This window comes from Heptranchias perlo, chromosome 9, assembly GCF_035084215.1.
Source record: "Heptranchias perlo isolate sHepPer1 chromosome 9, sHepPer1.hap1, whole genome shotgun sequence".
Taxonomy (NCBI): Eukaryota; Metazoa; Chordata; class Chondrichthyes; order Hexanchiformes; family Hexanchidae; genus Heptranchias; species Heptranchias perlo.
Genome location: NC_090333.1, coordinates 50,106,904 through 50,132,811, shown reverse-complemented (window position 1 = coordinate 50,132,811; position 25,908 = coordinate 50,106,904). Strand labels below are relative to the sequence as shown.

At 40.2% G+C, this 25,908-nt stretch overlaps 1 protein-coding gene across 2 annotated transcripts in view; it reads left to right on the top strand.

Annotated features, from left to right (window-relative positions):
* Positions 1-25,908, top strand: part of lepr (leptin receptor) — a 105,026-nt gene that overhangs the window by 3,843 nt on the left and 75,275 nt on the right. For both annotated transcript variants that reach the window (XM_067990382.1, XM_067990381.1), the window contains exons 2-3: positions 7,526-7,583; positions 15,368-15,664. In XM_067990382.1, the coding sequence (XP_067846483.1) occupies positions 7,544-7,583; positions 15,368-15,664 (337 nt within the window). In that variant the 5' untranslated portion in view covers positions 7,526-7,543. The remainder of the gene's footprint in view (positions 1-7,525; positions 7,584-15,367; positions 15,665-25,908) is intronic.

The window sequence follows — 25,908 nt, the reverse complement described above, 5'->3', positions numbered from 1 at the left end:
TTATCCCTACTCTCTGTCGCCTTTCGCTCAGCCAACTTCCTAACCAAGCCCTCGATTCCAAGGCCTTTTTCCTTCTCACAGTCTTTCCTTCCTCCTTCAATCTGCAGGCTTTTAAAACCTGAGTTTGGCAACACCTAACTGTTAATTCTTGATTTGCCTCATTTTCTATCCCGTTTTCAACCTTGGTGATTGTCTGCATTATGGGCCTTATATTTCCAATTTTCTTAAAAAAAAGGTCTGCATACTTTTTCTAACTGAAGCTTTACATAGTCACTCTTGTTGTGTGCCCTCATTAGTATGCCTAACTGTTTTGAAACCAATTGGGCCGCTGCTGCCAGGTTACCCTATAGGTATGGAGATGAATGAGATGTAGTGAGTGGAACTTTGGCTATTTCATGAATGGATTTCTTTTGTTTATGAATGGATTGGAAACCACTATTTAAAAAGCCTGAAAAATAATAAGGTAGTATCAGTCATTGCTAAATGTTTAGTGACCAAGGTTCAAGACCCTGATAACAGTACTGTTTAGGAAGTGTGTAGGGACATGCATTTCATATGCTACAAAATCCAAATAATTGTAAAATGAAAGCAAATAATTAAGTTCCAATGATTTCAGCATTAGCAATAATGAACAGTAAACTACTGCTTAATGCCAAACTTTGAATGAATACTTCCCATTGACTTAGTAGTTAAATCACTACCCAATGTAGCAATACACTATATAGATCTGGAAAGCTTCAGGTTTGCTACCTTTTTTTGAGTCAACTGATCTCAGATGAGGTGATAGGATCCTTACAATTGGGCCTCAGTATTCATGGGGTAGGGAGGGGGGGGGGGGAAAGCTAGCCAGGGCTCCCACTTCTGATTGGTGTCCAGTGATCCTTGCTGGAAAGTGCACATGATGTTGGGTGAGAACACGATTGGACTTGGCTATGATACTGCTTATGATCGCACCTTTATATTGCAGGAGGAAAAATGCTTGTTGGTCTTAACCTTGATCACCTTAAACATAAATTAAGAAATAGTATTTAGTGAAGGTTTATAGCTTTAAGAAGATAAAAATGAATCGTAGCAGAATGTCCATGAGTCATGCTGATTGCACCGAAGACTATGGATTCTATCTGGTCTTTTGATATGACAAGGTGCTGATTGTTTTACAGTTCCACCCACCTACTGCTTCTCCAAACTGTTAGCTATAGGGCGATCTATGTTTGTATTTCTCTGCAGGAAGGCAGTAAAAGGGAGACTAGGATCAGTCACTGACCCACCAGAGGTTAAACAAACAGATACCACAGATTCTTCAGTGATATATTGCAGCACTCTCAAATGAAACTACTTCACCTTGGAGCTTCTTTTAGATATCTTTTCTGAGAAATGAAATCTAAGAGCAGGAGCTCTTTTTTGCCCATGAATGCCTGCTGGTTGGGCACTTGGAGATCGCAGAATTTAGAATGCATCTGGCAAGGGACTACCTTAAAGCAACCACTTTGATTAATGGATAATTTAAGATTGATTTAACAGCCAGATAATGTGTGATTCAAATAATGTGTTTGCAGCATTAAATATTGTATGTTGAGTCACTTCACCAGGAACTCAAATGGAGCAACTGTGTAGTTTATTTTAGGTGATCATTCTGAGCAGTGTAATATAAGACCAGAATGTCTGCCTCAGAATTGTCAGGCCAAAGCTAGTTTGACAGGCTGACACACAGGACTGTTTATTTTGAATGTGTTGGATAGGGGACATTCTTTTTTTAGAGTTGGATGTCTGCATATTTAGAGATAATTAGCACTTTCTAATCATACTTTAAACTGATGGGGCATGTAGTATAATACAGAAAACAAGAAATGGGTTACTAAACCAAGCAAATGACATTTTGAGCTGTTGTTCAAGCATTACCAATTGCAAATGTCCCTATGATAAACAAATGTTATAGAGTGCATCTATCTGTAATACTAACTTCAATGCATTTTAAAGGTCTTCATGGAAAACCATTTGTCAGCCCTTCCTTTGCTTATGAACATGGGCCAAACTATTCCCAAGTGTGCAATGTAACAGAGATGGTAATGGCACATAAGAACATAAGAAATAGGAGCAGGAGAAGGCCATACGGCCCCTCGAGCCTGCTCCGCCATTCAATAAGATCATGGCTGATCTTCTACCTCAATATCACTTTCAGGCTCTATCCCCATATCCTGTGATTCGCTTAGTGTCCAAAAATCTATTGATCTCAGTCTTGAATATACTCAATGACTGAGCATCCACAGCCCTCTGGGGTAGAGAATTCCAAAGATTCACAACCCTCTGAGTGAAAAAATTTCATAGAATCACAGAATGATTACAGCACGTAAGGAGGCCATTTGGCCTGCCAAGTCCGTACTGGCTCTCTGTAAGAGCAATCCAGCTAGACCCACTCCCCCGCCCTTTCCCTGTAGCCCTGCAAATTTTTTCCCTCCAAGTATAAGGGTAGTAGGCAGAAGGCTGGAAATTATAGGCCAGTTAGCCTAACATCTGTGGTGGGTAAAATTTTGGAGTCTATTATTAAGGAGACAGTAACGGAACATTTAGATAATTTAATAGGACAAAGTCAGCATGGCTTTATGAAGGGGAAGTCATGTCTGACAAATTTGCTTGAGTTCTTTGAGGACATAACGTACAGGGCGGATAAAGGGGAACCAGTGGACGTAGTGTATTTAGACTTCCAGAAGGCATTCGACAAGGTGCCACATAAAAGATTATTGCTCAAGATAAAAAATCACGGGATTGGGGGTAATATTCTGGCATGGGTGGAGGATTGGTTATCTAACAGGAAGCAGAGAGTTGGGATAAGTGGTTCATTCTCGGACTGGCAACCAGTAACCTGTGGTGTTCCACAGGGGTCGGTGCTGGGTCCCCAACTCTTTACAATCTATATTAACGATTTGGAGGAGGGGACCGAGTGCAACATATCAAAATTTGCAGATGATACAAAGATGGGAGGGAAAGTAGAGAGTGAGGAGGATATAAAAAACCTACAAGGGGATATAGACAGGCTGGGTGAGTGGGCGGAGATTTGGCAGATGCAATATAATATTAGAAAATGTGAGGTTATGCACTTTGGCAGGAAAAATCAGAGAGCAAGTTATTATCTTAATGGCGAGAAACTGGAAAGTACTGCAGTACAAAGGGATCTGGGGGTCCTAGTGCAAGAAAATCAAAAAGTTAGTATGCAGGTGCAGCAGGCGATCAAGAAGGCCAACGGAATGTTGGCTTTTATTGCTAGGGGGATAGAATATAAAAACAGGGAGGTATTGCTGCAGTTATATAAGGTATTGGTGAGACCGCACCTGGAATACCGCATACAGTTTTGGTGTCCATACTTAAGAAAAGACATACTTGCTCTCGAGGCAGTACAAAGAAGGTTCACTTGGTTAATCCCGGGGATGAGGGGGTGGACATATGAGGAGAGGTTGAGTAGATTGGGACTCTACTCATTGGAGTTCAGAAGAATGAGAGGCGATCTTATTGAAACATATAAGATTGTGAAGGGGCTTGATCGGGTTGATGCAATAAGGATGTTCCCAAAGATGGGTGAAACTAGAACTAGGGGGCATAATCTTAGAATAAGGGGCTGCTCTTTCAAAACTGAGATGAGGAGAAACTTCTTCACTCAGAGGGTGGTAGGTCTGTGGAATTTGCTGCCCCGGGAAGCTGTGGAAGCTACATCATTAGATAAATTTAAAACAGAAATAGACAGTTTCCTAGAAGTAAAGGGAATTAGGGGTTATGGGGAGTGGGCAGGAAATTGGACATGAAGCTGAGTTCGGATCGGTCAAGGCCCTGTGGGTGGCGGAGAGGGCCCAGGGGCTGAGTGGCCAGGTCCTGCTCCTACTTCTTGTGTTCTTTAGATTTGTGGTTGGGATCAGATCAGCCATGATCTTATTGAATGGTGGAGCAGGCTCGAGGGGCCGATTGGCCTACTCCTGTTCCTATTTCTTATGTTCTTATGTTCTTATTTATCCAATTCCCTTTTGAATGCCATGCAGGCAGTGCACTCCAGATCTTAACCATTCGCTGTGTAAAAAAGTTTTTCCTCATGTTACCTTTGGTTCTTTTGCCAATCATCCTAAATCTATGTCCTCTGGTTCTTGAACCTTCCGCCAATGGGAACAGTTTCTCTCTATCTACTCTGTCTACCCTTCATGATTTTGAATACCTCTATCAAATCTCCTCTCAACCTTCTCTGCTCTAAGGAGAACAACCCAAGCTTCTCCAGTCTATCCACGTAATTGAAGTCCTTCATCCCTGGAATCATTCTAGTAAATGTCTTCTGCACCCTCTCTAAGGTCTCATCTTGGTCCTAAATGACTGACCCGTTATCTTGAGACTGTGACCTCTAGTTCTAGGCTCTCTAGTCAGGGGAAACAGCCTCTCAGCATCTATCTTGTCAAGCCCTCTAAGAATTTTATATGTTTCAATGAGATCACCCCTCATTCTTCTAAACTCTGGAGAATACAGACCCATTCTACTCAATCTCTCCTCATAGGACAACCCTCTCATCCGAGGATTCAATGTAGTGAATCTTCGTTGCACCCCTCTAAGGCAAATATATCCTTCCTTCGGTAAGGAGACCAAAACTGTACACGTTACTCCAGGTGTGGTCTCACCAAAGCCCTATATAATTGCAGCAAGACCTCCTTACTCTTATAGTCCAACTCCTTGCAGTAAAGGCTAACATACCATTTGCCTTCCTAATTGCTTGCTGTACCTGCATTTTAATTTTCTGTGACTTGTGTACAAGGATACCCAAATCCCTCTGACTACCAACATTTCTTAGTCTCTCACCTTTTAAAAAATATTCTGCTTTTCTATTCTTCCTACTAACGTGGATAATTTCATATTTCCCCACGTTATACTCCATCTGCCACCTTCTCGCCCACTCACTTAACCTGTCTATATCGCTTTGCAGCCCCTTTGCGTGCTCCTCACAGCTTACTTTATCGCTTAGCTTTGTATCATCCGCAAACTTGGATACATTACACTCCATCCCCTCATCTAAGTCACTGTTATATACTGTAAACAGCTGAGGCCCAAGCACTGATCCTTGTGACACCCCACTAGTTACAGCCTGCCAACCCGAAAATGACCCGTTTATTCCTACTCTCTGTTTTCTGTCCGTTAACCAATCCTCAATCCATGCTAATATATTACCCCCAATCACATGAGCCCTAATCTTGTGTAACAACCTCTTGTGTGGCATCTTATCGAATGGCTTTTGAAAATCCAAATATACAACATCTGCTGGTTCCCTCTTATCTACCTTGCTAGTTCACACCCTCAAAAATTCTAATAAATTTGTGAAACACGATTTCCCTTTCATAAAACCGTGTTGACTCTTCATGATCATATTATGATTTTCTAAGTGCCCTGCTACTAGGTCCTTAGTAATAGATTCTAGTATTTTCCCTACTACTGATGTCAGGCTAACTGGCCTATAGTTCCCTGTTTTCTCTCTCCCTCCTTGAATAGCGGGGTTACATTTGCTACCTTCCAATTCACTCGGACCATTCTAGAATATAAGGAATTCTGGAAGATCAAAACCAATGTATCCACTATCACTGCAGCCACCTCTTTTAAAACCCTGGGATGTCAGTCATCAGGTGCAGGGGATTTGTTGGCTTTTAACTTCTCCAGTACTTTTTTTTTACTAATCTTAATTACTTTAAGTTCCTCACTCTCATTAGACCCTTGGTTCCCCACTATTTCTGGTATTTTTTTTGTGTCTTCTACTGTGAAGGCAGATACAAAATATTTGTTTAATGTCACTGCCATTTCCTTATTCCCCATTATAATTTCCCCTGTCTCTGCCTCTAAGGGACCCATTTTACTTTCACTAATCTCTACCTTTTTACATACTTTAGAAGCTCTTACAATCTGTTGTTATATTTTTTGCTAGTTTACTTTCATATTCAATTTTCTCCCTCTATCAATTTCGTGGTCATCCTTTGCTGATTTCTAAAACCTTCCCAATCCTCAAGCTTACTATTCTTTTTGCAACATTGTAAGCCTCTCCTTTTAATCTAATACTTAACGTCTCTAGTTAGCCACGGTTGGATCACATTTCCCGTGGGGATTTTAGTCCTCAAGGAAATGTATATTCGTTGAGAATTATTAATTATTTCTTTAATTATTCGCCTTTGCTTATCTACCGTCATATTTTTAAAACTAATTTCCCAATCTACCTTAGCCAACTCGCCCCTCATACCTACGTAATTGGCTGCGTTTAAATTTAAGACCCAAGTTTCGGACTTAACTATATCACTCTCAAACGCAATATGAAATTCTATCATATTATGATCACTCTTCCCCAGAGGATCCTTAATTATAAGATTACTAATTAACCCTGCCTCATTACACAATACTAGATCTAAAATAGCCTGTTCCCTAGTTGGTTCCTCGATAATTTGTAAACAGTGTAAAAATTCAGAAAAGCACTCCTGTTTGAAGAATTTTTCTTCTGCCTGGATGGTCCATTAGTTGAAACTCAGCCTATTGAATTTGTCTGGGGTCCAATCCAGCAATGCAGCAACTGGGCTGGTGTAGGCAGGCAGCCCCAACTTATGATTTCCTGATAACAGCTAACAGATCTCTTTCTTAATTAGTTCGTGTTTCATTCTGCACTTGCAAAACCCTCATGACCATGTTAACTATGATTGATTTATGTCAATCTCTCATAGAATTGCACACGGTTAATCAGAGGAACTAATATGTTGCAGCAACACCTCTGGAGCAAACAGGAATAACAGGTGTTCTTGTAATATTAGGGCAGATTTTCCTGTTGTTGCACCTGGGTGCAACACTTAGATGAAAATAGGGCAGGAAGTATTGTACGCTGATACTGGATCTCCTACAAATTTCCATCTATTTAAATCAATGGACAGAAAATGTCTGGGCAGTCCTCCCCGCCTAATTTTCCTTTCTACTTTTTGCCCAGGCAATATAATTTGCCCAGGGTAATAACAGGAAAAATGCCCCATTGTTGTTTATTTTAGAGGTAACAGTGCTTTCTCTGGAGCAAGTAAGAATAGCAGGTTTTACTATTACCATTGGAGTTATATGGATTGATTTCAATGGGCTGGGAGTGTTACAACATTGCCCATTGATTTCAATCTACCATATGTCACTATCATAACAAACTCAACAAAAGCCTTGTGGATTTTAATATTGTATAGATTTATATTTTATATAAGCTCAAACTGAAAATGCACAGCAGGTTAGTTGGTGACTGAAAGAGAAAGCTAGATTAGTGTTTTGAATGATTCAGTTCATCCAAAACAACATATTTTTCTGTTTCAGATGCTGTGATTTCCAGTGTTATACATTTTTTTAATTGTCAGATTTCCAACATTTTTCTTTCTATTTGTAGGTATTGTTTATTACTCTGTTAGATTATTACGTTCTTTACTTTTGCAGAATGTTATATTTTTAAATTCAATTTTATATTAATAGAGATAAGCACATTCAAATACATTTTTTTCCTTTTCAGGTTCCCTCCATCCAAGAAATGATGTTACTGGGGCTAATGACTGCAACCTTGTGTCTGGGTATGTCAAAGGTTAAGCTTCTTACACTAGCACTTTGAACATATGGGAGATCATATATTCACATTCTCCAAATATTTCTATTCTTGGCTCCTACTAAAACAAAATAAAGAGTGATGGCACTGTGGGATTACAGTTTTGCTTGTGTTGGTATCCACGTCAGTTTGTTGTTTAAATGATATGCTGCTACATTTAGAATTGCATCTATTTCTTGGTGATCTTTCATAAGCAACTTGTTAAAACTGTTCAGATGCTCCTTCATTCAAAGAAGAAGGTTTTCTTTAATTTATTTCTTCCATTCACTTTTGAGGATTCCTGAGCCAATGGATAGTTTCCCAGCTGACCTGCCCCATAGCCTCTGCTAATAACATTCTTGATCCAGCTGCCACGAGGTGTGTGAGTGTGGCCCAAGATGACTCACTTTTTTTCTCTCTCCCACCCTGCAGGAAAACATCTCTATAGTGCCTCCCTCTGATTGCACGGTTGAATTTAGGAACTTTCCTGTATGGAAGATATAGTCATCATCCTGTTCATCCTGGCATTGCAAATATATTGACTAAATATTAATAAAATTCTAGAAGCCATGATCATTTTTCTTCAAAGTATAAACTATATTTTAATACAAAATTTGTAGTTTAATGATTGGCAGTTTTAATCCCTTGGGAGGAGTCACATCCAATAATCACAAGCTTGAGGTGAATTCCACTGGAAATAACCATTTATGCTCCTCCAATAGCACATGATTTGGCACTGAGCCATATTAGGATGCTTGCAAATTTGATGTCCAGCCTTTGTTCAGTTGGCTGAACTCAGCTTCACGTGGGCTATAGGAGCACTACAATTGCCCTTGGGGTAGAGAGGGAAAAATCAGCCAGGTTTCTTGTTTCTGATTGCTATTCAATGACCCTTGCTTGTGTGTTTATGTGTGTGGGGACTAGATTATGGTCAGTTATGAAGTCCTCATGGTCAAATAATTTGGCAACTAGACTCACAAATGAAGAATGGCCATTGTGCTGCCAAATTATGTAGAACTGGAACCCAGCATGAGTTACAAGATAGACGTGGATCAGGGAGTCTTTTCAGCCTATCTCAGCTCATCCATCCTGATAAAAGATTTGCATTCCCCATCTGGTCATTTAACTGACTCTTGAATGAGGCTAAGGTTTTTGCCTCCAGTACCTTACCTGGAAGACCATTCCAAGAGTAATCAAGTTCTTTTGACATCTGTCCAAAGCATTTGCGGCAATTGTATCTTGGTACACCTTGAAGTCATACGAACATACAAAATTGACGGGCAGGAAAAGAGCAGCTGGTTCATCAAGCCTGCCCCACACCTCATGGTGGCAGTAGCATCATGAGTAAACACTTCCCACCTCCCCCGTAGCCATGGTAATCTTTTCGAAGAAGCAATCGTGTCTGGATTAACCTTATCAATGCAATTTAACATCTTGTATAACTCTATAATGTTCCCTCAGTCACCCCCTTTCAAGGTTAAAAAGCCCCAGTTTCTCCTGTTTTTCCTCATAATTCTATTTCTTGATACTAATCAATGTACCTTAATAAGATTAGTGAGCAAACCAGAAGGAAAGATTTACTAGGCTTGGGTGTAGGTATATATATAGAAATTGAATTCTTGAAGTATTTTTCTTTTGGAGAGAAGTAGATTGTGAATTTTAATGTACAAGAAAGAAGACACGTATTTTAGAAAAAAAATGTTATAAAATGTTTGCTTAATATTGCTATTGTCATAAATATACCCTCTCGATGTCATTATGTGAAACAAACTTAATTAAAGTGTAGGTTTAAAAAATATATTGTGTATGTTGTTGTGTAGAAGGCACTAATCAGATGAATGTGCTTTAATAAGATAATGGCAAGAAAGTGCTAGCTTCTGTAGCTTACTGTAATCTCTATTCTCACACGTCTCTTTCTGTGAGGCTGTTGACATGTGGTTTGTCACTTTTGACTTAACAATTGGCACATTTAGACTTCTGTGTCAGAGCAGACCACAAACTTTCAATCTGTCCAAGCAGGACAAGAAATAATTGGTGATTTTAAAACACTGTCCAGTTACAAAGCCTGCCATGAAAGAAGACCTTGTCTTGTAATTTTAATATACTGAATATCATTGATGCAGTTGGAAATTTGACTTCTGTAGCTCTCTTTTTTTCTCTTTCTCTTTTTCTTTTTCCCTTTCTCTCTTTCTGTCTCTCTCAACTTAAGAAACTTGATTGCATTTATGAGCCTTGCCCTGGGATTCTGGCCATTCTTAAGTTTAAAAAAAAATTAACCTGTGATCCATATTTTATCTTTTAGTCGACGAACAGTTCTCCCATGTGTTGGAATGACATGCCTATTAAATTATTAGGGGTTTTGAAGGAGGGTGTACACCCTAAATGTCACCTGGTCTGTTCTCTCCACAGATGCTGCAAGGCTGCTGAGTGTTTCCAGCATTTTCTGGTTTTGCTAGCACTCTGTTTTGTCTAGGCACTCTGTTTTGGAAAGCTTCAATTATTGCAACCCTGTTGAGAGAAAAATAACACTGTGCTGGGGTCTCTTAAAGAACAATTAATTGCTGAAATCTAAAACACAATTCCTGCTGTACTTTAGCTGTAAGGGACAGGAAGTTTTCAGTCATCTTTATTTTTATATATATAGATATAAATATCTAAATATATGTATAAATGCTGGAGAGAAGAACTGATTAGAAAAGTTCGTTAGAGAGAAGTTACAGCGATGAGTCAAACAGCGCCTCGAGAATGTGACAGACTCTGATCAGACTGTTTTTCTCTTTCATTTTATGTAAAGTTATCTAAATGGAAATTTGACCATTCATCAATACAGGAAATGTTACATAGGAACCAAGACAGGGAGATCTTGTACACTACCTCCCCCATGGCTCAGTTAATAATTGGACTTTCACATGCGGAACTGAGCCATGGAGACCAGGAGAGTCCCACATTCTTTAAAAAAAACGGTATAGTCATTCCAGCCAGAATTACTGATTTCATCTCATCGTAAATTCGCAGGAAACCCTGGAGAAACAGCATAAATTGCCGTTTATGCCATTCTTCCGGGGTTTCTGCCAGTCTCCCGCTGAAGTTATGGCAGGAGATTGGGAGAAACCCCATGGAAATTCTACTCTAGAATTGTGTGAACTACTGTATAGAAGTGTTTGCACTACTTTTTCTGTAGTCTATTCTGCTGGAACACTCTCAATACCTGTATTCAATTAACCAAAATAAAGAATGTCACAAATAAATGATTGCTATCTGGGGACTATTGTGGGAAATGTAAAGTGTATGTTGTCGAACATACAAGTCATCTTATTGGAACAAGTCGGTTCTTTCAGACAAATGGAACAGTGTTGCTATTTAAATCAAGGAAACAAACTGTTTTAATTTGTGACCTAATCTGATCTTTATGTAAAAGAAACCAGTAATTCAAACTTCACTGCAAAAATCTTGAAAGCTTCAATTGAATTGGCTCAGTTTCATTTTCCAAAGAAACTAAATTTAATTCCCTTAAAACTGATCCAGATTTTCAGAAATTTAAATTATCAGGAAGTTTCCTTAACTTTTCCTCATAACTTAAAATTCCTGATACCCAGAATCGTCTTTATTGTTTGTCTCTGAACCTTTTCAAGGGTAATAATAACATTCCTATTTTTGTAAAGAACAGAAATAGATGCTCCATTTATTTATAACAGTTTTTGGAATTGGTTCTATATTTGAACTAGTTCTAAATATTTTTCTCTGTTGTTTCCCATTTTTTGTTTTCCAGATCACAATGTCCATTTATTTCAGTGGGCTGGTGGGGAGGGGGGAAAGAGAAATCTTGTACCTGATTACACACTTAAACTTGCTAAATTTGTTGTATGGCCTGTAATGATTGGCCACAAGTGTTGAGCTTTGTTTCCTCCAGAAGCTGATGTAGCAATAGTTATATAGTGAAGAGTTATACAAAAAAGCAGTTAAAACATACTGTGTAAATTACTTCAGAAGTCCTGAAGTTCAGCAAAGGCTAGGCCTTTGAATAATTCATGGTTTTAGAAATATTGTCTGCAAATGTGTCAATTAAGCAGATAAAATGCATATACACTTGGATTAATTTGATGGTGTCTTAGTCTCTGTGACGAAAGGTAGTGCTTGTTGTACTAGACTCGGTAACATGCGGCACTGCTGTGTGTCAGACTTGGTGACGCATGGCAGTGCTGTATTTATTAATATTGTTGACATGAGACAGTGCTGTAAATGAGCATAATGTTCCTTTCATCTAACTGTGCTTGCCATCAGAAGCAATCTTGTAAAAAGGCAACTCTGTAGCATAAATGACCCGATACTGAAACTCTGCTTGGAAGATTCTTTGAACACACACTGTACTCTCCCTGTCAAACAAAAATCTTTTAGACCTCATAAGTAGCATTACAGTACATGATGCATAGATTAGATAATTGGAAAAGTAAGTACAGATGAGGGAGACCATTCAATCTTCCAGCTCATCCCCCCTATGCCCCCCCCCCAATCCCCCAATTCAACATCTAACTACCTCTTGAGTGATTCCGCAGCGTTCGCCTCCACGACCATTCCAGGTATTAATCACTCTTTGCAGGAATTGCTTCCTGTCAACAGTCCTGCACTTGAACTTTACCAGCTTAAACCAAATCCCCTTTTCCTGCAGTTGTGGTTTAACTTGAAATAGTGCTCTGCACTAACATGAGTATTTCATTTAGTATCTTTTAATTCGCGATAAGATTTCCTCTCAATTGTTTCCTCTTTAGGGCTGAAGAACCTGAGTTTTGTTTCTAACTTTTCCTTACAATTCAGGCTGCTGACATGAAGGTTCAGCCATGTGTCCCTTCTCTGCACCACTTCCAGGGATTGGATTTTCCTTTCTGCTTTGGTGACCAGATCTGAATGTGGTGCTTAAGTGTAGGATGACCAGAGCACCAAATATAGCTACACTGTGATGGCCTCAGGCTTGTAGTCACTGACAATCCCAGAGGTTCTGTAGAAAATATCTGTCAACATTTAGGACAACTAACCCACTGCTCAACCTCCATGAAACCAGCTACAGAAATGACACTTGGTCAGATAGGAATAATATTTTAGAATTGGAGATTAAATCATATTAAGTGAATCAAGCAATATAATTAAAACCTAAGATGAAGAGGACTTGAGGCAATGAGTCAGAACATCCTGGAGGAATTTCACATAGGACTGACAACAGGAGTTAGGTAGCAATGAAACTTATCATCACCACTCTATCAAGAATCTGTCTCTCTTTATTTCTCTATTTCGCCTTAAATGTAAACACATTCCCATTGCTCAGTAATTTGTAATTGCTGCAAATTTCTCCCACATTATTTGCCCCCTTTTTCCTTTCCCATTGTAATTGTATTGGACTGATTACATGGTATACCTGTATCTGATGTTGTGAGTCAGAATTTTTTTTTATTAGTTCATGGGATGTGGGCGTCGCTGGCAAGGCCAAAATTTATTGCCCATCCCTAATTGCCCTTGAGAAGGTGGTGGCGAGCCGCCTTCTTGAACCGCTGCAGTCCGTGTGGTGAAGGTTCTCCCACAGTGCTGTTAGGTAGGGAGTTCCAGGATTTTGACCCAGCGACGATGAAGGAACGGCGATATATTTCCAAGTCGGGATGGTATGTGACTTGGAGGGGAACGTGCAGGTGGTGTTGTTCCCATGTGCCTGCTGCCCTTGTCCTTCTAGGTGGTAGAGGTCGTGGGTTTGGGAGGTGCTGTCGAAGAAGCCTTGGTGAGTTGCTGCAGTGCATCCTGTGGATGGTACACACTGCAGCCACAGTGTGCCGGTGGTGAAGGGAGTGAATGTTTAGGGTGGTGGATGGGGTGCCAATCAAGTAGGCTGCTTTGTCCTGGATGGTGTCGAGCTTCTTGAGTGTTGTTGTAGCTGCACTCATCCAGGCAAGTGGAGAGTATTCCATCACACTCCTGACTTGTGCCTTGTAGATGGTGGAAAGGCTTTGGGGATTCAGGAGGTGAGTCACTCGCCACAGAATACCCAGCCTCTGACCTGCTCTTGTAGCCCCAGTATTTATGTGGCTGGTCCAGTTAAGTTTCTGGTCAATGGTGACCCCCAGGATGTTGATGGTGGGGGATTCGGCGATGGTAATGCCATTGAATGTCAAGGGGAGGTGGTTAGACTCTCTCTTGTTGAAGATGGTCATTGCCTGGCACTTGTCAACTTGTGTTAGTTGACACCAATCATTTAATTCTCATTGATTTGTAGTTTATTAATCTCCATTCAAACCACAGAGTGATGGAACCCATGATTCCTTATCCAGTGAGCTTCTGGTTGACTCATGCTGTTGTGGGGGAAATATTGGTTACTTTCTTTGTACAGTGAATGCTGGGATAGCTCTACCTCTGAATGGCATTTGATTGCTGGAAAGCAGGAAGAGTGAAAAAAGCATTAGAATCCCAACAACACTCCACATTCAAGTTGGTTCTGAGTTGAAGCATGAAGACAGAATGAAGAATGTCTTTTCAATGGCATTGATAATGGAGAGATGACCTGCAAGTGCATCCTGGGCCTTACTATGAATACCACTAAATTATAGGAAGTAAAACTGTTTGTAAAAAAGTTGGCATGAGAATGAAATGGGTTTCCCACTTTATACTTGTGTGACTTTTGCTAACACTAGTGAATGGAGGAAACTTTATCTGAAGATATTTAAATGAAGTCTATTTGTTAATCTTACTTGAGGAATAATTATATTATAAAGATCATTTGATCTTAAGCATCTGTAAATTCAATTTAATTCACTTTGTACAAATAGAAGTGCTTTGGAAAAATTCAGAAGATAATATTTGTTTGACCCAGTAAAGATTAATGAATTTACTGGAACCTTCTGCTGTATTTCTTAAACAGTTGATGATGTTTTTTGGACCCATGTATTTATTGACAGTTACAACTCTAGTTTGCAACAGTGCCTTAGCAAAGTCATTTCATTGTTCATAAGCTGTTTATGAATATCTACCACCAAGTTGCAATTGACAGGCCAAACTCCTGTTATAATTTTTTTATGCCTCTATAATTCTAACCCACTTTTGTCTCTCCTTTCCTGAAAGCAATGACCTCATGCTGAGCTATGTGTCCACACTGGCAACCTTCAGGTAGCTCACCCAAGTGGCATTCTGCATGTGTAAGTTGACAGGTTGTTTATCAATGAAGGACATCAGAGCTGAGCCTGATACTGCCTTCACCTACACATGCACACTTTTAATCAGGAGTCAATGGACAGTGATCAGGCTTAGGAACTCTGGCTGATTTTTCCCCTTTCTAACCTGGTTTGATGTGCTCAACTGTAACTCCCATATTGTTGTCTTGCTTGGGATCAGCTAACTCAGCATAGACCAGGAATCTTGATCCAGGGATCAGGCAAGGTGGCAGGAGGGGGCCTCCAATGCCATCTGAAAGTCCATATACACAACATCGGCTGCACTACCATTATTAATCCTCTCCGTTATTTCATTGAAGAACTTAGCAGGAATAAGAGAGGAAAGTTCAGAGCAGCAATGACCGTAATAGTATCAATAAAATAGAAAGAAGTGAGAAAGGTTGTAATGGGTGGGGTGGGGTTGGGGGAAGAGAGGTTGGAGGCTTGAGGTGAAGGAATGATCATCGATCAGACTTTTAAAAAAATTGAATTCTTTGTTTTTATGTTTTTAAATTGACCATATGTGATGCACAATTAATAATTAAAACTTAAGTCCTCCACTCTGACTTTCCTTTTTCTTTACTTGCAGTTTCAGTTTTTGCATATGATCCAGTAACAACCTTTGAGATTCCTCCATGGAATTTTACGATGCTGTGCACACTGCACAAGCAGGCAGCTGCCGAAAAGGACAGAAGCTGGCAGCCCCAGCCACATAGGAATTCAGGCAGTCGCCACTCTTCGCTTAATGAGTATGTGAGAAATGCAAACACATCGCGTTCAAATAGCACCAGCCCCAAAGGAATGCATGGCCAAGATGACTTCAGTTGTTGCCTCTGGAAAGGAGCTGATGTGCATTGCCCTGCACAGTTCATCAGTAAAGAAGAAAGTAAGAATTCAGCATTCTTGGCATGCATTGGATCACTTTTTAAAAATCGTTTTTTAAAGTCAATTTGCTATTGAAACAACATTGAAAAACTACAGCTTGCATAAATGAATATTAAAGGAAATCAATGTACAAAGGTCGATGAGGATTCAATCCAACTATAGTAAAACTAAACGACAACAGATGTGTGTTGACCATCGATTTTAATTATAATTTCCTTGATGGAATCATTATTAACTGGTAGATTTTATAAAAGAACTAGCAAGTTTTACTGCAAACCTATCGAAATAGAGATGTGGATCTATTTATACAGTGTGATACAAAAAAAAGCTTTTTTAAAAATCACATCATAATGGGGAATTGGATGGCATAGTAAGTTAACACACTGTTCTTTCACCTCTTGGGTTTGACTCCAGGCCACAGTGATTAAGATGAAAGTTTCTGATCTCTGCTGGCTGTAAAGGTCCTGTATAAATTAATGCTCTCAGGCTAAATCCTGTTGGCTATAAGTCTAAAGCATAAAACTCCCACAAGTAAGCACAGATTGACATCAAACTGTAAATTCCACTTAGACAGCCCAGCTCTTGGAGACACCACAGGAACTTAGGAAAAGGAAATAATCACACAAAATCAGTGGGTAGTATTCTTCTGAAGCTGAGGTTAAAACACATTGCTGGGGCAAAGTAGAGGAGCGTTACAATTTATTTAGCTTGTGCTGTATCTGATTTGGGAGTTCTTGAGACCAGTACTGGGTGTCCACAGTGGAAATGTGTTCTCTTCCCAACACTAATATCCCTCACCTTGATGAAGATAAAATTCAAAAACATAATCACAAAATTCATTGATCTATTTAAAAATTAGTGACTTAAGAGGTTTGATTTTAAAATCAGAGTCTGTCAAAATGCTCATCATTGGGCTGTTGCAATTTCTGTTAGTATCAAATTAAAGAAGTTCTGTTTTGTTTTAATAATATTATTGAAAGCAGTCGTATAGACCTTGTGGCCTAGAAATTAGGTGCAGGGAACAACCTCTATGCCTGAAAGGTGATGGCCTGAGGTACCCCCGATATTGGGCCTCGGGCCTCATTTCCAGAAAGCCGGAGAGCAACAGGCAGCTCACTGGTGAAGTGCATTGGAAGATCGGGCCACTGCTGGTGTCACAGTGGGCTTCAGGTATGTGAGGAAGGGGGGTGAGGGAGAAGGGGGGACTTTGGGTCAGGAAGTAGTGATGGCCACGGGGGAGGTAGCTGTGGCGGCAATCAGTGGTGGGATGATCAGTGTCCATCAGGGGCTAGGTGGGGAAGTGACGGCGATCAGGGGGGAATCTATGCCCCAAGCCGGGGGTGGGGGGGATATTGGAGTCCGGCAGCGGCCCACCTTCTTTGAATGTGGGGTCGGGAGGAGCGCTCCTGCTCCTCTTGGCTCCATATTCAGGTAAGTACATTTTAAAAATTTACCTTATTGGTTGTAGCCTGCAGCGCTCCCTTTAAGGACCGTCTGTTAGGCTGCATGTATGCCTGATTTTCCTGAGTTAAGCCTGAGCCTCATGGCAAACCAATCTTGCATTGGAGGCTCAAAACAGGCCATCAGCCCCCTATTTGCAAATGCAAAGAAACCAATATCTGTTGCAGGCATGGGCACTGCACGCTGATTTTTCAGCCTTTAACAACATGGCGGATAGCGCGCTACTGGCTCGTAATAAGTGTGCGTTTCCTGCCCGCCATATTGGAGATTTAGGAGGCCATTGTGTGCCCGAGAAAAGAGGCCATTGCGTGCCTACGAGTTCCCAAGAATTTTAGGGAGTCTCCTATTTTGGAGCTGAACTTCCTTCACATACCCACAAAGTCCTCAAATCTCCCTAAACACAAGAGGAAATCTGATAACACTGCACAAAATCTACCCACAGGAATACCATAGGACCTGACCAAAATCATCCATACACCAGTGCCCAAAGAAAATCGACCTTGATAGAGTTAGCTCCCAGGAATTAATTTTGAAAATGTGAACAATCCAACAAATGGTTTGAACTGCTGAGGACCAACTTCCCTTCCTGCTATATTCTGCAAACTTAGTGTCACTTGATCATCATTTCTTTATTTACCTTACCTTCTAGTGTCATCGTAGGTACAGCACAGGAGGAGACCATTTGGCCCATCGTGCCTGTGCCGGCTCTTTGGATGAGCTATCCATTTAGTCCCATTCTCCTGCTCTTTCCCCATAGTCCCATAAATTTTTTCCCTTCAAGTATTTATCTAATTTCCTTTTGAAAGTTACTATTGAATCTGTTGCCACCACCCTTTCAGGCAGTGCATTCCAGATCATAATAACTGCGTAAAAAAATGTTTCCTCATGTTGACTCTGGCTCTTTTGCCGATCACCTTAAAATCTGTGTCCTCTGGTTACCGACCCTTCTGTCACTGGAAATAGTTTCTCCTTATTTACTCTATCAAAACCGTTCATGATTTTGAACACCTCTATCAAATCTCCCCTTAACCTTCTCTGTTCTAAGGAGAACAATCCCAGCTTCTCCAGTCTCTCCACATAACTGAAGTCCCTCATCCCTGGCAACATTCTAGTAAATCTCTTCAGCACTCTCTGTAAGGCCTTGACATCCTTCCTAAAGTGTGGTGCCCAAAATTGAACACAATACTCCAGCTGAGGCCTAACCAGTGTTTTATAAAGGTTAAGCATAACTTTCTTGCTTTTGTACTATGTGCCTCTATTAATAAAGCCCAGGATCCCATATGCTTTTTTAACAGCCTTCTCAACTCATCCTGCCACCTTCAAAGATTTGTGTATGTGCACCCTTAGGTTTCCCTGTTCCTGCACCCCCTTTAATATTGTACTATTTAGTTAATATTGCCTCACCTCATTCTTTCTACCAAAATGCATCACTTCATACTTCTCTGCATTAAATTTCATCTGCCACGTGTCTGCCCATTTCACCAGTCTGTCGATGTCCTCCTGAGGTAAGTTACTATCCTCCACATTGTTTACTACATTTCCGAATTGGAGTTCTCTCCAACTCATTTCAGCTTTCATGTCCTGCATTGTGGCCAACGGTCCTTCACCTAGATTTCTAAATTTAAAAAAAAATTATAACATTCTCCTTTTGGCATTAGACTTGGTACAGATCTGGTTTAAGGGAGCTGCTTGGAAACTTCTAAAATGTAAAACTGTCACCAAAGTGGTATGTTTGATTGCTCATTGGGTGCCTTGTGTGGAGACTGGTGTGTATCTTGTGCAATGAACATTTTTAGTCAACAAGCATGCAGTGAGGCTTGTATGCACACTGAGGTGGAGGTTTGAACACTTGTAATCGTGGGGTGTAAATTAAAGTCTGTGCATGCTAATTTCCTAATCATTTGGTTGTGGAGAAAATCAAAGATAAAGAAATTCTGATTTGCAAGTTTTATTGTGTGATTATCCAGTTTGGCAGCAGGCTGAATTTACAATCACTTAGCTGCAGAGACTTCACCACGAAAGGAAATATTTCCCAAAATTAATGCTGTTGTACCGAGTTAATTGTCTCTTTCCAGAATGATCAGTCATTTTAAAAGGAAGAAAGAAACAGAAATTAATGTTGCACATCAATTCACTTGAACTATGATGCAATTTGGTATTAGTCTGAATCAAACTGATGGCCCAAAAGGTAAGCTTTTTCTGAGAAGGACCTTGGCTGCGAGATCTGTACCCGTTTACTTAGGTGTATGAACATTTCCTCAAGTTCTTAAAAAGAAACAGTTTTGCACACATTTAAGATTGAATGAAAGCAATGGACATCTTATAGATGATTGCAGAAACTTCAGAAATGCATGATAACTCAGATGTTGCCATCTCGTTTACATTTTGTGAATTAAATGAAGGTGGCCAATGCAAAATAATGATGGAACTAGAAATGAAAGAACCATGCTTTACTGTCTGAGAACACTTGAAGGTACGAGACGGATCTGCATGCTTTGTGGAAAAAGGCCTTGATCACTTGAAAACAGCTGGGCATGATTTTTACTGCATATCTGGTCCAAGATATGTTCCATTTGCTTAATAGTGTTACTATTACTAAGTGCATTCATAGATTTGTAATGTTTAAAATCTTCAAAGGCAAGAAACACCCCATCTGGCTAGATGGGTTTTGAAGTAGAGGAAACATTCTCATCCAAATAATCTTCATTCATCTTCATTTTCCATTTTTTCATTATGATATAATCATGATGGGTGAACTGTTTTCTGTCTATTGAGCCCAGCCAGTTTCTGAAAACAAGGATCTTGGAATTCACTGACGTCAATCAGTAGCATCATTACTTACAGTACTATTATATGTTCTTGTGTTACAGAAACTGCTTTGCATTACAAAAACTGTGTGTATTTTTTCATCAAAGGTATTGAGTTTGTTTCTCCAGTGAATTAAGTGAAATGAGTTCTAGAATGTAAAAATTCTGGTTCAATATAGTTGCAAAACATGAGACAAAACAACTACAAAGATTGCAACTCCATACAAATTCAACCCTTGTTATTAATAACCAGTTTTTTAAAAAAGAGCCACACTTTTTAAACTAATAAAAATAATATTGCTTATTTAAAAAGGCCCTATATTGGCCAAAATTAAATACCAAAAGTAGGGGCCAGTGTGTGTGTGTATGTGTGTGTGCGGCGGTGGGGGGGGGTTGGTGGGAGTGGAAGACAAATAACAAAAAAAGAAAATGTAACCAGAAAGAATTATTTTTACTTCTGCAGCTTGTATTGTTGAGGCATCAATTCACGCTACTATAATTTTCCATTAGAAAAAAATAACATGCATTTATACAGCACCTTTCATGACCTCAGGACATCCCACACCCCTTAATAGCCAGTGAAATACTTTTGAATTGTAGTCACTGTTGTAATGTAGGGAAACACGGCAGCCAATTTGTGCACAGCTAGGTCCCACCAATAGTAGAGATGAATGACCAGATAATCTGTTTCAGTGATGTTGGTTGAGGGATAAATATTGGCCAGGACATTGGAAGAACTCCCCTGCCCTTCTTCGAATGGTTCCATGGGATCTTTTACATCCACCTGGATTGGCAAATGAAACATCAGTTTAACGTTACATCCAAAATGGCACCCTAAATTATGTGTCCAAGTCTCCAAGTAGTCGACTTGAACCCACAACCTTCTCACTCTGAGGCGAGAGAGCAACCACTGAGCCAAGGCTGATACATTAATTAATTAATTTTCATCAGCAGAGGAAACTCCTAAACCTGGGACTCCAGCCTTGATCCCTTTCCATTGCTCCTGTCCCACCCTTTTTCAGTTTTGAACATGGCCAAAGGGGGTAAATACATTTGGTACCAAAAATTGAAAGTTTATTAATTTCCTTGTGTTGTCACTGTGTTAATATTGTTGTAATCATATGAATATTAACAGAAATTTGCTTAAATTTGCATTGTAACCAGGAATACTTGATTAGTCTAGAACCATAGATGGCACTGTTGCAACATGATGGTGATTGTTTTTTTGCTGCTAAACTCAGCTTAAAGTAGCACTGCTGACAAATTTTAATCTCCACCTCTAGCACCATCCACAGCAGGAAGACAAGAATTATCCATTTTTAAATTTGGGCTGTTTACTTCTATTTGCTTAACTCCTCTGTTGTTAATTGAAACAAGTATAAGAAACTGCAGAATCTGTGTCAAATAAAATTAATTGTAAAATCCTTCCCTCAGCGGAGTTCAGATCAGTTGAGTCATTTGGAGAGCTGCTAAATTGGGGAAATGTTAGGAGATTTATGATCAAAAGGATCCATTTAAACAGTTGGAACTGTATTATTTTAAGTATGGAATATGCCAACAGAGGTGGCATTTTAAACCACCTATTCTAAGGCAAAGAGAAATTTGATGGCTTTCCAAATCTGTGTTCAAATCTTCATTTTAAGAAAAGGCCTGGCTGTTTGTGCTTGCTGTTGTAATATAATATTTCCCATGTGACTCTGGCACTCTAATAATATAACAGCACTGATATGCAACTCTGCAGGAATCCAGAAACAAAATGAGATTCAATACTTCCAGGCCTATAATATCAGTAGCTATTGATTCATAACATCTATTGCTACAGATAGCAAGGCAGTAATAAATCATGTCCAGTAACTAAAGAGGTCTCACAATTGGGAATTTTTTTTTAGTTGAAAAAAAAACAAGTTTCAAAGAATTACTTTTTTTTGCTCTGTAAATTTCCATTGATTTTAGGTGTTTTATGTCAACTAAATGCAGCAATGACACCAGCTTTTTTTTAAATTGAGAAACTTCATAAAGATAAGGAACAGATGAAAGAGGCAATTGGGACCATCTAGAATCATAGAATCATAGAAGTTTACAACATGGAAACAGGCCCTTCGGCCCAACATGTCCATGTCGCCCAGTTTATACCACTAAGCTAGTCCCAATTGCCTGCACTTGGCCCATATCCCTCTATACCCATCTTACCCATGGACAGTTACATGGGTAAGATGGGTATAGAGGGATATGGGCCAAGTGCAGGCAATTGGGACTAGCTTAGTGGCATAAACTGGGCGACATGGACATGTTGGGCCGAAGGGCCTGTTTCCATGTTGTAAACTTCTATGATTCTATGATTCTAACTGTCCAAATGCTTTTTAAAAGACAAAATTGTACCCGCCTCTACTATTGCCTCTGGCAGCTCGTTCCAGACACTCACCACCCTTTGAGTGAAAAAATTGCCCCTCTGGACCCTTTTATATCTCTCCCCTCTCACCTTAAATCTATGCCCCCTCGTTATAGACTCCCCTACCTTTGGGAAAAGATTTTGACTATCTACCTTATCTATGCCCCTTATTATTTTATAGACTTCTATAAGATCACCCCTAAACCTCCTACTCTCCAGGGAAAAAAGTCTCAGTCTATCCAACCTCTCCCTATAAGTCAAACCATCAAGTCCCAGTAGCATCCTAGTAAATCTTTTCTGCACTCTTTCTAGTTTAATAATATCCTTTCTATAATAGGGTGACCAGAACTGTACACAGTATTCCAAGTGTGGCCTTACTAATGTCTTGTACAACTTCAACAAGACATCCCAACTCCTGTATTCAGTGTTCTGACCAATGAAACCAAGCATGCTGAATGCCTTCTTCACCACCCTATCCACCTGTGACTCCACTTTCAAGGAGCTATGAACCTGTACTCCTAGATCTCTTTGTTCTATAACTCTCCCCAACGCCCTACCATTAACGGAGTAGGTCCTGGCCCGACTCGATCTACCAAAATGCATCACCTCACATTTATCTAAATTAAACTCCATCTGCCATTCATCGGCCCACTGGCCCAATTTATCAAGATCCCGTTGCAATCCTAGATAACCTTCTTCACTGTCCACAATGCCACCAATCTTGGTGTCATCTGCAAACTTACTAACCATGCCTCCTAAATTCTCATCCAAATCATTAATATAAATAACAAATAACAGCGGACCCAGCACCGATCCCTGAGGCACACTGCTAGTCACAGGCCTCCAGTTTGAAAAACAACCCTCTACAACCACCCTCTGTCTTCTGTCGTCAAGCCAATTTTGTATCCAATTGGCTACCGCACCTTGGATCCCGTGAGATTTAACCTTATGTAACAACCTACCATGCGGTACCTTGTCAAAGGCTTTGCTAAAGTCCATGTAGACCACGTCTACTGCACAGCCTTCATCTATCTTCTTGGTTACCCCTTCAAAAAACTCAATCAAATTCGTGAGACATGATTTTCCTCTCACAAAACCATGCTGACTGTTCCTAATCAGTCCCTGCCTCTCCAAATGCCTGTAGATCCTGTCTCTCAGAATACCCTCCAACAACTTACCCACTACAGATGTCAGGCTCACCGGTCTCTACTTCCCAGGCTTTTCCCTGCCGCCCTTCTTAAACAAAGGCACAACATTTGCTACCCTCCAATCTTCAGGCACCTCACCTGTAGCTGTCGATGATTCAAATATCTCTGCTAGGGGACCCGCAATTTCCTCCCTAACCTCCCATAACGTCCTGGGATACATTTCATCAGGTCCCGGAGATTTATCTACCTTGATGCGCGTTAAGACTTCCAGCACTTCCCTCTCTGTAATATGTACACTCCTCAAGACATCACTATTTATTTCCCCAAGTTCCCTAACATCCATGCCTTTCTCAACCGTAAATACCAATGTGAAATATTCATTTAGGATCTCACCCATCTTTTGTGGTTCCGCACATAGATGACCTTGTTGATCCTTAAGAGGCCCTACTCTCTCCCTAGTTACTCTTTTGCCCTTTATGTATTTGTAGAAGCTCTTTGGATTCTCCTTTGCCTTATCTGCCAAAGCAATCTCATATCCCCTTTTTGCCCTCCTGATTTCTCTCTTAACTCTACTCCGGCAATCTCTATACTCTTCAAGGGATCCACTTGATCCCAGCTGCCTATGCATGTCATATGCCTCCTTCTTCTTTTTGACTAGGGCCTCAATCTCCCGAGTCATCCAAGGTTCCCTACTTCTACCAGCCTTGCCCTTCACTTTATAAGGAATGTGCTTACCCTGAACCCTGGTTAACACACTTTTGAAAGCCTCCCACTTACCAGACGTCCCTTTGCCTGCCAACAGACTCTCCCAATCAACTTCTGAAAGTTCGTGTCTAATACCATCAAAATTGGCCTTTCCCCAATTTAGAATTTTAACTTTTGGGCCAGACCTATCATTCTCCATAGCTATCTTAAAACTAATGGAATTATGATCACTGGTCCCAAAGTGATCCCTCACTAACACTTCTGTCACCTGCCCTTCCTTATTTCCCAAGAGGAGGTCAAGTTTTGCCCCCTCTCTAGTCGGGCCATCCACATACTGAATGAGAAATTCCTCCTGAATACACTCAACAAATTTCTCTCCATCCAAGCCCCTAATGCTATGGCTGTCCCAGTCAATGTTGGGAAAGTTAAAGTCCCCTACTATTACCACCCTATTTTTCTTGCAGCTGTCTGTAATCTCCTTACATATTTGCTCCTCAATTTCCCAATTGACTATTTGGGGGTCTGTAGTACAATCCTATCAAAGTGATCTCTCCCTTCTTATTTTTCAGTTCTACCCATATAGACTCAGTGGGCGAACCCTCGGATATATCCCCTCTCACTACTGCCGTGATGTTCTCCCTAATCAAGAACGCAACTCCCCCTCCTCTCTTACCTCCTGCTCTATCTTTCCTATAGCATCTGTACCCTGGAACATTGAGCTGCCAGTCCTGCCCCTCCCTAGTTCTTTCTTCTATAGAAACCTATGGTTGCATCATCATCAGCACCCAACAACCACTTGATTGAGTCTTGTCTCCACTACCCTACTCATAGGACCATTCCAGGCATTAATCACTCTTTGTTTGAAGAAATGCTTTCTGACATCAGTCATAAGCTTAAATTTTACTAGTTTGTACCTATGTGCCATTGTTCTATAGTTACAGATTAATTTAAAATAATGTTCTGTATTAAACTTTTCTATTTGACTTAATATCTTGTAAGGTCCATTTTTATTTGCCTCCTTTTAAGGTGAAAAGCTGAATTTTTCTTGATTTGGTAACACTATCACATGCTCCAATACATTGAAATCAATGGATAATGCTGTATTGATAATGGTGGTTACCATAGAACAAAAATTGTACAATTTAAATATGTTGGCATCTTGTCTTCTTTACCAAATACCTCCCTCCAGATTTGAGTAACAGTAAATTCCTTCTAGAGCATGCCATTGTTTATGTAAATCCTGGTTGTCTGAGTTCTGACATAAATAAACAGAAGAAATACAACTTGTGTATAATGCATTACAAAAAAGAATTGTTACCGAATTGTCCCTACCTCGGTCTTTCCTCCCTGTATCTCTGTTCAGTTGTTTTACTGTTCTTGATAACTGTAGTTATTTTTAATTCATTCTCAGGCTGTGGCTTTCCATGGCAAGGTTGGCATTTACTACTAATCCCTAGTTGCCCTGAGAAGGCGATGGTGGGTCACCTTCTTGAACTGCTGCAGTCCCTGTGGAATTCTTTGTCGTGGTTTGATGTAACTGAATGGCTTGTTAGGCCATTTCAGTAGGCAGTTAAGAGTCAACCATGTTGGTGTGGGACTGGAGTCACATATAGGCAAGACCGGGTAAGGATGGCAGGTTTCCTTCCCTGAAGGACATTAGTGAACTAGTTGGGTTTTTAATGACAATCCAATAGCTCCAGGTATGCCATCCACTTTACGCTGGTTTCCGGTGCAA